This window comes from Gadus macrocephalus, chromosome 12 (genome assembly GCF_031168955.1).
Source record: "Gadus macrocephalus chromosome 12, ASM3116895v1".
NCBI lineage: Eukaryota > Metazoa > Chordata > Actinopteri > Gadiformes > Gadidae > Gadus > Gadus macrocephalus.
In genome coordinates, this window is record NC_082393.1 from 6,884,596 (window position 1) to 6,896,222 (window position 11,627).

The 11,627-nt window shown below is 44.5% G+C and overlaps 2 protein-coding genes and 1 long non-coding RNA gene across 3 annotated transcripts in view; 2 read left to right on the top strand and 1 right to left on the bottom strand.

Moving 5' to 3' along the window:
• LOC132469785 (protein shisa-like-2A) overlaps positions 1 to 2,462 on the top strand; it is a 3,628-nt gene extending 1,166 nt beyond the window's left edge. The window contains exons 2-3 of the mRNA XM_060067857.1: positions 1,514 to 1,650; positions 2,155 to 2,462. Of these exons, the coding sequence (XP_059923840.1) occupies positions 1,514 to 1,650; positions 2,155 to 2,345 (328 nt within the window). The 3' untranslated portion in view covers positions 2,346 to 2,462. The remainder of the gene's footprint in view (positions 1 to 1,513; positions 1,651 to 2,154) is intronic.
• A 2,685-nt stretch (positions 2,463 to 5,147) lies between these two features.
• LOC132469204 (uncharacterized) lies at positions 5,148 to 6,738 on the top strand. The gene is made up of 2 exons (XR_009528374.1): positions 5,148 to 5,852; positions 5,890 to 6,738. It is a non-coding gene; the product is annotated as an uncharacterized LOC132469204 (long non-coding RNA).
• Positions 6,739 to 7,170: 432 nt separating this feature from the next.
• On the bottom strand, positions 7,171 to 10,297 carry gpx7 (glutathione peroxidase 7). The gene is made up of 3 exons (XM_060067134.1): positions 10,073 to 10,297; positions 8,051 to 8,312; positions 7,171 to 7,629 (listed from the first exon to the last, which is right to left on the bottom strand). Exons 1-3 carry the CDS (start codon positions 10,202 to 10,204, stop codon positions 7,466 to 7,468), a joined length of 558 nt encoding a protein of 185 aa, XP_059923117.1. The 5' UTR covers positions 10,205 to 10,297; the 3' UTR covers positions 7,171 to 7,465.
• Positions 10,298 to 11,627: the final 1,330 nt, after the last annotated feature.

Genomic DNA, 11,627 nt, shown 5'->3' on the forward strand with positions numbered 1-11,627 from the left:
TGCATTTAGTTTAATGAGTAATTATCTTAAGTTGAAAATGTTGTAATATAGGCTACTATAAATAAATCCCATTCCAGTTCAGAAAAAAAAAAGTTGTCTAGTGGACTTTATTTTCAATAGCTAAGGGATAAGGAAAGGTTGTCTAGCAACCTCAGGTTGGCTGGTTTGATTTCCTCTGACCCTCTCACACATGACTGTGTGAGGGGGTGACTGTCTGGAAGGAAATGTCAACAGCACTTATTGTGCAGTTTTGGTTTGATGGGTGCTATGAAGTCTTATCTACACTATCAATCTGACAGGCATGCATAACACGGTACAACTTTTATTACCTGTGGTTTAATATATTGATAATTATCTTTCAGCTGACTCGATTACAACTTACAAGTATCCAGATATGGGAACCAAAGCAACCCTTACCCACATGCAACCCTTTCTAATCTAATAATTATCCCTATCCCTCTTTTAACCTAAAACCTAACCCTAATCCTTTTTTAATCTAATGCCTCAATTTAGCTTTCTCAAACCACCTAATCGTAACCCTTTCTAACTAAATTCCTAAACTTGACCATCTCTACCCGAACACCTATAACCATCATTCTCTCAATACCTGAACTTTCCCACCTGTAACCCAATACCTGAACTTAACCATCTGTAAAATAAAACCTAAAGATGACCATCTCTCACCAAATATCTAAACATAACCATCTCTAACCGACAACCGTATACCTTCACATTGAACTTTAATTTAACTACTTCTAATGCATTATGCAAATATCCAACAGAATGTCTGTATACTTAAGGCATATTTACTTCCTACAGGCCTGTGAATGCTGACACATCATCTATACAATATGACAAAATGCAACAGAGATTTCCATTCAACTGCTGTTTAGATGAACCTCAACAGCGATACTTTGAGGTTGCTGGAGGCCCCTTTATCAGAGTTTAAGTTATGGGTTAATTTCTGTGTTATTTATGTAACAGTGAGTGAGGCAGAGTTTCATCTTGGATAATCATCAGAATAATTACAAGTACCGTTAAAAATGTTAAATGTCAAAGTGTTAATCATCAGTACATGTATTGCAGCAGAGAGTAGGAAGTTAAAAAATTTACACATTATATAAATGCAAAATAAATAAATGCAAGTACTGTCAGTTCACAGCCCAATTAGCTGATGCTGACATTAGCATTTCATGATGCATAAACATGTTTACATTAGCATGCCATCATTCACTGACTACCCAATGTGGCCTCAAAATCAATAGCCTTTTTCATGATATATTATATATTACATACATTATAAGCTATAAATTGTTCCTGACTTTAATTGCAATTTGTTTTGTTTAGCTATCATGTTTAAACCCATTTAGTAAAGGGTGCGTCCAGGTAAGGGTTTCGCTCAAGCTCAAGGTAAGGGCCCCAGGGGTCAAGAATTGCATCATAGGAAACAAACAACTGATAAACACCTCTTCTTCTTCTTCTGTGTTCCTTCTTTTCTGCATCTATGTTCCAGTGTAGGGGCGCTCATAGGTCTGTCCATTGCGGCGGTGGTGCTGCTGGCCTTCATCATCACCCTGTGTGTCCTGTGCTACCTCTTCATGTCTACTAAACCCAGAGGCCTTGACAACGGCCTCCATCTTGGAACAACAGGTACGTACGGCAGCCATCTTAGGTTTCACTTCTGATCTTGGCAAAATGTTGAGCGCATCAAATGTCATGGCAACCGAAGATAATCCACTTTGGAACAATTATATATAATATATATATAAAAACTTCAGATATTTTATTTCACAAAATTCATCAAAAAGCTTTCGGGGCGATTCAAATAAATGTATCCAGTATAATTATTTTTAACATTTTGAGATTGTATTGCATAACAATCAGAATAGGAATAGGAAAATGACAGGGGGAAATTAAGTTATAAAGTGCACTTCTTTCGTTTTCAAAATATTGTGATGATTCTATATTTATTCAACTGAAGTCAAGGTTATTCCGTCTTCATGAAAACTATTCAACATAAATATTCTATTTTCCTGCACATTGTTTAGTTTCTTTCATTGTCTTGGTGTCTTTTTTTAAGAACTTTTCAAAAAAAGAGTGTTGAACTGTATCTTCCCCCTTTAATCAAACCGCCCCCTGGCTCACTGGCTCCAGTCTCCAGACCCCCGGACCCCAGACCCCATGTCTCCAGCCAGCCGATAGGCCCTGCCGGACCCCAGGGGCTCCGGAGACACTTTGTAAGGGGGAAGCTGGACTGTGAGAACCAGCCCCCCGAGCCGGAGCGCCTGTTCCAGCGATGCTTCATGGCCACGGTCACGACCATCAACGTGGAGCGACCTGCGTAGGGCTGGGTTGTACTTCCCCTGTTCCCTGGCAGGTGGTGTTCACATCTCACATGGAAACTCACCTTGAGGCGGAGGCCTCGTCATAAAACATTTCTTCTCCTTGTCGTTGTTGTTCTTCCTTTCGCTCCGGGGACAGTTCACCCATGTTAAGGTGCTGCGGGTGCAGGCAGGCAGGTAGGACCCAAACGCAGACGGTTTCTCGAAAACGGCACTTTATTCAAGCCTAAGCGCTAAGGCACAAGAATCAGGGAACTCGGGAGGGAACAAGGAACACGGAACACGCAAGACTAACCACCAACACTAACCACAGCAAACCACGATAAACCACAATGACAGCACAAGGAACAAAGGAAAGACGAGGGCTTAAATAACAAACACAACGAGCAACAGCTGAGACACATTAGGGGAGGGAACAGTAATCAAAACAGGAGGGAAAACCAGGGAAACACACACACCCTGACAGTACCCCCCCCTTAAGGGTCGACTCCCAGGCGACCCACGACAAGCAAAAAAACAAAGAAAGTCCAACCCAAAACGGGTGGGTGGAGGGGCGCCAGGAGGGGGGAATCAAAAAAAATAAATGGACTGGGGCAGAGCCGAGGGACGTCAGGCGGGCGGCCAGAAAACTGCCCCAGGGCATGGCAGGGAGCCTCAGGCGGACGGCCTGGGGGGCAAGCAGAGGCAGAGTGAAGGCGGAACCCTTCCGGAGGCCGGCGGCAAGGACGATGAGGGCTCAGTCCCTCAGGAGACCTGCAGTGGCGCAGAACCCCCTCAGAAGGCCGGCAGCGGTGAAGGCGGAACCCTTCAGGAGGCCGGCGAAGGTGAGGTAGAGGGCGGGTCCCCTCAAGAGGAAGGCCAGGTAGCGGGCGGGTCCCCTCAGGAGGCAGGCCAGGTAGAGGGCGGGTCCCCTCAGGAGGCAGGCCAGGTAGAGGGCGGGTCCCCTCAGGAGGCAGGCCAGGTAGAGGGCGGGTCCCCTCAGGAGGCAGGCCAGGTAGAGGGCGGGTCCCCTCAGGAGGCGGGCCAGGCAGAGGGCGGGTCCCCTCAGGAGGCGGGCCAGGCAGAGGGCGGGTCCCCTCAGGAGGAGGGCCAGGCAGAGGGCGGGTCCCCTCAGGAGGAGGGCCAGGCAGAGGGCGGGTCCCCTCAGGAGGAGGGCCAGGCAGAGGGCGGGTCCCCTCTGGTGGCAGGCCAGGTAGGGGGCGGGTCCCCTCCGGTGGACAGGGTAGAGGGCGGGTCCCCTCTGGTGGAAGGCCAGGCAGAGGGCGGGTCCCCTCTGGTGGCAGGCCAGGCAGAGGGCGGGTCCCCTCTGGTGGCAGGCCAGGCAGAGGGCGGGTCCCCTCTGGTGGCAGGCCAGGTAGGGGGCGGGTCCCCTCTGGTGGCAGGCCAGGCAGAGGGCGGGTCCCCTCTGGTGGAAGGCCAGGCAGAGGGCGGGTCCCCTCTGGTGGAAGGCCAGGCAGAGGGCGGGTCCCCTCTGGTGGAAGGCCAGGTAGGGGGCGGGTCCCCTCCGGTGGAAGGCCTTGAAGGGGAACCCCCCTCGGGAAGGAGGGCCCCCACAGGCAGGAGCGGGGAGCGTGCCTCCCCTGGACGGTCTGGAGGGCGGACCCCCTCCGGCAGGAGCAGAGGCCGGTACCCCTCTGGAAGGAGCAGGGGGCGGGCCCCCTCAGGCAGGAGCGGAGGGCGGACCACCTCAAGCAGGCGAAGAGGCCGGTCCCCCTCTGGAAGGCTAGGAGTGGGCTCAGGAACCGGACAGGGCTCGGGGACCGGAGTCAAAGCGGGAGCTGGAGTGCCAGGAGGAACCGGGTGGTACCCCAAACTCTCCCAGCGAGCTATCGCCTTCATAAAAAATGAATCCTGCAGCTCACGGATAACCGGGTGGCACCCCAAACTCTTCCAGCGATCTATTGCCTTCAAAATAAATAAATCCTGCCGCTCACGGCTAACCTGATCGTCCGCTGGGTCCATTCGTGGTGCTGTCATTCTGTTAATGTGCTGCGGGTGCAGGCAGGCAGGTAGGACCCAAACGCAGACGGTTTCTCGAAAACGGCACTTTATTCAAGCCTAAGCGCTAAGGCACAAGAATCAGGGAACTCGGGAGACAACTCGGAACTCGGGAGGGAACAAGGAACACGGAACACGCAAGACTAACCACAGCAAACCACGATAAACCACAATGACAGCACAAGGAACAAAGGAAAGACGAGGGCTTAAATAACAAACACAACGAGCAACAGCTGAGACACATTAGGGGAGGGAACAGTAATCAACACAGGAGGGAAAACCAGGGAAACACACACACCCTGACAACCCAGGCTGTTTCCCAAAGTGAAGGAAGCGTGCTCAACGGCCGCCCATTTAAGCATGCTACGTCATAGAACGCAGACAAGCACTGTCCCAATGTTGAGAACGCTCGAAAATTCGCGCCCCTTTCGCATCCTTTATTTTGGAGAATTCCGAGATCTCTGGATCCTTAACGAGCCAAAATACCCACAATCCTACCCCGCCCAGCGTGTGAACGCTGTCCACAATTCTATCCACAATTCTATCCACAATTCTGTAGCAGTAATCCACAATTCTACCCCGCCCAGCGTTCACACGCTGGGCGGGGTATTTACAAATTGCGTCTGGAAAGCAGTACACATTGCTTTACACAAGTGAAGTTTTTGAACGTTTTCAGAAATATTTTGTGCCGTATTGCTTTTTATAGATAACTCATGTCAATGAAAAAAATTAACCTGTGCGTTTTTTTTAAACTTTTTTGCAACGTAATGATATATATATATATATATATATATATATATATTGCATGGATTGATTTGTTTTAAAATGTAAGTAGCTGGTGTTTAAACAAACTACTGTCGCCAATAACAATTTCAACAATTAAAATATTTAAATGTTTACCACAGGAGCAAATATTGCACAGCTTTTCGTTAGAAGTGGCAGGACTGAACGTCTCCTGTTACCCAGATGTTCAACAGAGAGATTTAGGAGGTCTTTTGTTCCTGCAGCAGCTAAGCTTTTTAATCAGGACTACTAATTTGATTGATGTAATTCTGCTGTATTTATATTTATTGATGCTGTTGACCGGTTGTGGCAATAGGGTTCCATTCCATATTTTTAGTTCAGTTTTGACCTTCTATTAATTGACTATGGTAGTGGACCATACTCCCTCTGTGACCATGCTTGTTCCTTGTTTTATGTTGGTACTTGTATTCCTGTGCTGTACTGTATTTTCTATGTTGTATACAGGCCATGGTGGCAAACCAGTTTCCCCATTGGGGATTAATAAAGTTAATCCAAAAAGCGGAAGCGGAAGCGCTTCCACACTAGCAAGACGTTCCAAACTCTGAACGCTGCAAACGCTAGGCAGCACTCTAGCCAGCACTTTAGCCTCATCTCCATAGGACGCGACTAGCAAGGAAGTGTTCTAGCAAGGTTGCAGCCTTCATTTTGGGAAATAGCCCCAGCTGAGGTTCACAGCCCACAGGAAGTAAGACATTTCTAGGAAAGGGGGTCAGAGCTGACTATAGCTGCAGTGTCTACCCAGGAGTGGGCTGCACCAACTGGTATTTACCAAGCCTTGCATCCACCGTTCTGCATTGATCATTCTGAGCTTTTGAGTGCCAAAAGGATTTCTCATAACAAATTGACTTTTTAACATTTTCATAACCTTCATAATGTGAAGCTAATTTGTGTTTCACAATTTAATATATGTTTGCGAACCGCCAAATCATCAGCTCCAAGTTGTTTTCATGGTCTGCAGAGAAGAAGGCAAGGCTACTTTATTTATATAGCACTTTTCATACACAATGCAGCCTCAAAGTGCTTCACATATAAACATTGTCATACGATAAAATAAAATAATAGATAATTAAAAGTAATGTATTTAAGATCATTTATTTTTAATTCGACACCCACAACACGTTTCGAACATGAAACTTAATGGAAACAATGGAACGTGGGAAAGATATCAGAATAACTAATCATTTCTTAATCTTCTTTATTTGTGCTTTAGGTGTCGTTCGGGTAACTTTGTTTGTACAGATATTGTCAGTAGCAGAAACCTAACCTAGATTTAAGGAACGCTAGGGATTGGCCTGATCCAGGCCTGGTCTGCTTGAAATCTGTCTGGACGGTAGGGCCAGACTCAAATGCCAGGGCAAATAAAACATGAGCTTGCAAATTCGTCTGGCTCCCAGATCTGCAGGATCCGCACCACAATGTTATGGTATATAGGAAGGAATTGCAAGGTGGTTTGTATCTTTATTTTATTTTGAGACATAGTGCCATTGGTTTGATACAATGTTTGCTTTATCTGTTTGGTGAAAAAAGTTGAATATTTAATGTGACCAATGAGCTGGTTCTGAATGAATATGTCTGAATAAATTACATTATACTATGTGCAGCATTAACACATTTATTATGGTATAAAACTACAAAAGAAGACATTTGATATAGTCTTGTTTTGTTTGTTTTTATTTTCTAGTTTAATTGATTGTCAATCTCCCCATACACATCCCTAAGAAAGATTCCTAGCCCCCAATTTATATGTATTCACTGATAACCCTCCCTGGTCCTTCATTGACCTTGGTCTGTATTCACAACCTCACAACTACCTGCTCCTTAATGACTTGTCTCTGAACTGTCCAACCTATACTCCTTAATGGCTGATCTCTGTATTCATTGTCTAACCCCTACCATCTCCTTGATGACCTGTCTCTGGCTTCACGGTCTAGGCCCTACCTGTTCAATGGTGAGTCGTTGTAAAGTGCCTCGTAAAATATCATTAACTCTTTGAGGAATTGTTTATTCTAATAAACTCTACAATAACTTTACAAAACGGAACACATTTATTTTGCTTCTTTACAAAATGACTTCCAATGAAAAACAAATGTTGAATACCTCTGATGGTCGGGGAACTTTCGACAACATAGTGGTGATAAAGGGTTTAATAGTGCTCATAAAAGGTAGCGAAAAGTTTGATGATTTTTTCCATTATTCCAATAACCCTATATTTTAGTAGAACACATCCCATTCAGGGTTTTGTGGCATTGGCCTCAAATGTAACGTTGACAGTGGTTTGCACTTGGCAAGGACAGGAATAAAGTTGAACAATGTTGGTATCTTTAAAGCTCTTCCTTCTTCTTTAAAATGATCCCTCGCACCAATTCCGCCACTTTGGGTTTGATGTCTTTGACGGACACGCCGGGGCCCCATGCATCCAGTACTTTCCCCCTCACGTCGATAAGATACTTCCAGAAGTTCCAGTCTGGCTCCTTCCCTGAAGACTCTGAGAGACGATGAGAAGAACCGTGAGATGTTTCAGATGATTAAAATCGATGAATAGAGAGATAGAGAGAGATGAAGAGAGAGAAAGACTGATTGATAGATCAACTGCTCAACTGCTTTGGCAATTTAAATGTTTTGCTTTCCAAGCCAACAAAGCTCTCTTTTTATCCTCAAGGTAAATCCCTTGGAAGTATTGTTAGACTGAACTGTAAGTACTGTTGTTAAAGCTACTTTGCTATATTAAGATATTTGATCCTTTTAATTTCCTAAAGCAAAATATTTTACTCAGATTCTAAATTAAATATTTGATTCTTTTTTATTAAATTGTATCAACCTCAACCACTTTCAATGATGTCCTTTGCCCTGATACTTTCTCCACAGCGTGTTGGCCCTCCAACTCTGGAACTTATTTGACTACTAACCGGCCAGGTACTTGTAGACGTTGTTGGCTCCCGTTCCAACCACAGCGATTTTACTAAAGAGCGGAAAAGACACTCCGTAGACTCTGCGCACGAAGCTGTCAATCTCCTTGTCACTGCCGGGCTCCTGCTGGCCGAACTGGTTGCAGGGGAAGGCGAGCACGTTGAAGTGGTACGGCCCGTAGTCCTTCTGCAGCTGCTGCAGGTCCCGGTAGTGCTCCTCCGTGAAGCCACAGTCGCTGGCCACGTTCACCACCAGGGACACCTGTCGTCATAGTAACCGTCACACTGTTACACTGCTACACTGTTACAACCCACCCCGGCCACGTTCACCACCAGGGACACCTGTCGTCATAGTAACCGTCACACTGTTACACTGCTACACTGCTACAACCCTCCCCGGCCACGTTCACCACCAGGGACACCTGTCGTCATAGTAACCGTCACACTGTTACACTGCTACACTGCTACAACCCACCCTGGCCACGTTCACCACCAGGGACACCTGTCGTCATAGTAACCGTCACACTGTTACACTGCTACACTGCTACAACCCTCCCCGGCCACGTTCACCACCAGGGACACCTGTCGTCATAGTAACCGTCACACTGTTACACTGCTACACTGCTACAACCCTCCCCGGCCGCGTTCACCACCAGGGACACCTGTCGTCATAGTAACCGTCACACTGTTACACTGTTAGACTGTTAAAAGCCTTACCAGCCGGTGCCATAGTAACCGTTACAACACATCACACCACCAGAGACACATGTCGTCGTGGCAATCGTTGCACACTGACCAACATGGACGCCTGTAGTCATAGCGAACCAGTACATCACTGTCAGGTCAAGTAAATACACCATACATCCATTTTCATCAAGCCATCCTTCTATCCATCTTTAAAATCATCAATCCATCTATCTATCTTTACAACTAAACTAAGCTTTATCATCAACAACAGTTAACATGATCAAGCGTTTCGCTCCAACCGTTCACGGGGGATAATGGGGTGGGAATATCAAAGATGATATTTTTGATATCATATGACCAATACAAATCATCGTCTTGGATGTTTTTTCACCACCGCCCCACAGCCTGGCACCAAGCAGGTCAGAGAATGGATGGTAAACTGCTGCTGGGAGATTATATCTCACTGGATGGCTTATCTCCCCACCCAGTGCACCTCTGACCTTGCAATCCACAGTCACCCAGACCCTGTAAGACCCTCCCCTCCTCTCTGCATGTAGGACGGCCCATCACCACACCGCGCTATGGCGATGTAACAACATCAATAAAGAAACCATCCCCTCTATCGAGAGAGGTAATGAAAATAATTTGTAGTTCGATTATCATGTATTTTCTCTATTCTCTTCTGCATTTATAGTTACCAACTGTAATGACTTGTATACTGCATTATACTTTAGGTTATATGCATATGTTTTATGTCTTCGATCATCTCTGTCTATATTATTTTTTGTAATTACGTATACATTGCTTTTTTAAGACAAACTGATCAATGGCAATAAGGGTTTATAATTTGAATATTGTAGACCGTGTCAGTGGTAAAGGGCACGAATATTATCTTAAGAGGACATCTAGTGGCGGGGTGAAGTAATCACAAGTATCGAATAAATCAACATAACATGCCAGGATGCAGCAACACAGAATTCGATTCTAATTAGATTTCGAGATGATTACTAACGGCATATATGGATGATGAGAATACAAAAGTAAGTTATCAAGCTGTGCATTGGTTTTACATCAAGCCGTGTACAGCCCCTTAGGGCTGTAGGCCGTTTGCCACGTATGAAGGATACGCTACACAATCAAAGAGACCTCATTTGGTGATGTAAACCGTGCTGACTACTGTAACCGACAGAGTAGGCCTACCCAAAATATAAACGTAGATTCTACTTTGAATAAAACCTAACTATTTCTTTGTTCAGACATACATTCATTATGTTGACATGCAAGACCACCGGTCCAAAACCGAGCGTCGGTTCTGACTGCACCTTCTCAACTTACCGAACCCCGATATTTCTCCAGGGACACTAGTCTGCCTCTGCTGTTAACTACTTTAAAAGTGTAAAAGTCTTTCTCTTTCGCCTCGATGAGGAGGAAAGAAGAAATTAACGCAGCAAGCATACCGAGAAGCATTGTAGAAAGTTAGGCACCAGCAGCAGATGAAACTTTGCAGACGTCGGCAGTACCCTGTCGCGTCACTCGGTGCTCCAGATGTGAGCTGCTGTAGGATTAGGAGTGGGGGTGGCCTAATACATAGCCTACTCTAGTAGCCTAGTAATAATCTACATGTTATCATATCATGAGAACTACTGGTGCACACTGTCACACAAAAATGAATTAAGCACATTCTGAAAACATTCTGATACCGGTTTCCCATCAGTGGGATATATTGATAATATATGAAGATGGTGGATATGTCCATGGACATATTATTAAATAAATATATATATATATTTTCAGTGATTTAGTTGTTCCAATACTGTTCGGAGAAGTATATTTGGATATTTTGCTGAAAAATAATAAGACTTTTCTCAGTTGGATTTCTGTTTCTGTTTCCATCTGTAATCATTTTGGTATTTCCTTCTGTTTGGTTCATTGTGTGTCCTTCCAATAACGTTTGTTTGCAGTTACACACACTTAACATCATGAATAACTGCATCTAAGTGTTTTTCCTTGTCAACGTAGACTAACATTGTGAGAGCATGCATCTAACGGCAGACAATGCCACTTTTTTCTCAGAGAGTGAAAGTGTAAAGAGGCTTTAATAGAACATTGAGATTTGACAAAAGTGTCAAATAAATCATACATTGTTGTATTTGGAAGAAAGTGGGTTACAGAGAGAGCAAATCTATCATAAATCAACACGTGTAAACATTGTATGTTCATTGCTGCAGTGATAAATAATTATGGGATAGTAATGATTACTGTTATCACATTTGTATACTTTATGATCTCTGTTATATTGTTGGACAAAAGCTTGGATTGAGGTAAGCTCTCAGATAAAATGTTCTCCCTAAATGAATTGTTATAACAGACATGGCTCACTGTTACATACAACTACACATATGTTGTGTATAATATGTAGGCCTGTAGATATACAGTTAGTGAGTAGATTGGGACATACAGTAGGCCTATATGCAGTTTATGAGTGGATGTGGAATGATGTGTTACATTATGTAGGCCTAGATATTCACTACCTGAATGGCTGGGGATATGTTGTTATACAGTACGTAGGTAGGTCTATACTAGGGATGCACCGAAATGAAAATTCTTGGCCGAAACCGAAACCGAAAATACTGAAACAGTTGGCCGAAAGCCGAAACCGAATGTGGCTTTTGCTGTTTTTCATAAATTTTGCTTTAATTTTTCACGATTGCATAAATCAAACAATTGCATGTCCTTTATAAACTTTTTTGTCTTGCTTTTCAATAAAATAAAATAAACATTTTCGGTTGCCGAATATTCGGTGCATCCATAGTCTATGCAGCGAGTATGTGAGTGGGTGATGAATGATGTTGTTATACAGAAAAGGCCTATATATATATATAGTACGTGA

What these genes read in the sequence shown, in the direction of transcription:
- gpx7 (XM_060067134.1), bottom strand. Translation starts at nt 10,204, where the DNA reads ATGCTTCTCGGTATGCTTGCTGCGTTAATTTCTTCTTTCCTCCTCATC. An exon ending in TGGAGAAATATCGGGGTTCG is followed by an intron (nt 8,313 to 10,072) that starts GTAAGTTGAGAA and finishes CTATGACGACAG; the next exon opens with GTGTCCCTGGTGGTGAACGT. An exon ending in CGTCTACAAGTACCTGGCCG is followed by an intron (nt 7,630 to 8,050) that starts GTTAGTAGTCAA and finishes ATCGTCTCTCAG; the next exon opens with AGTCTTCAGGGAAGGAGCCA.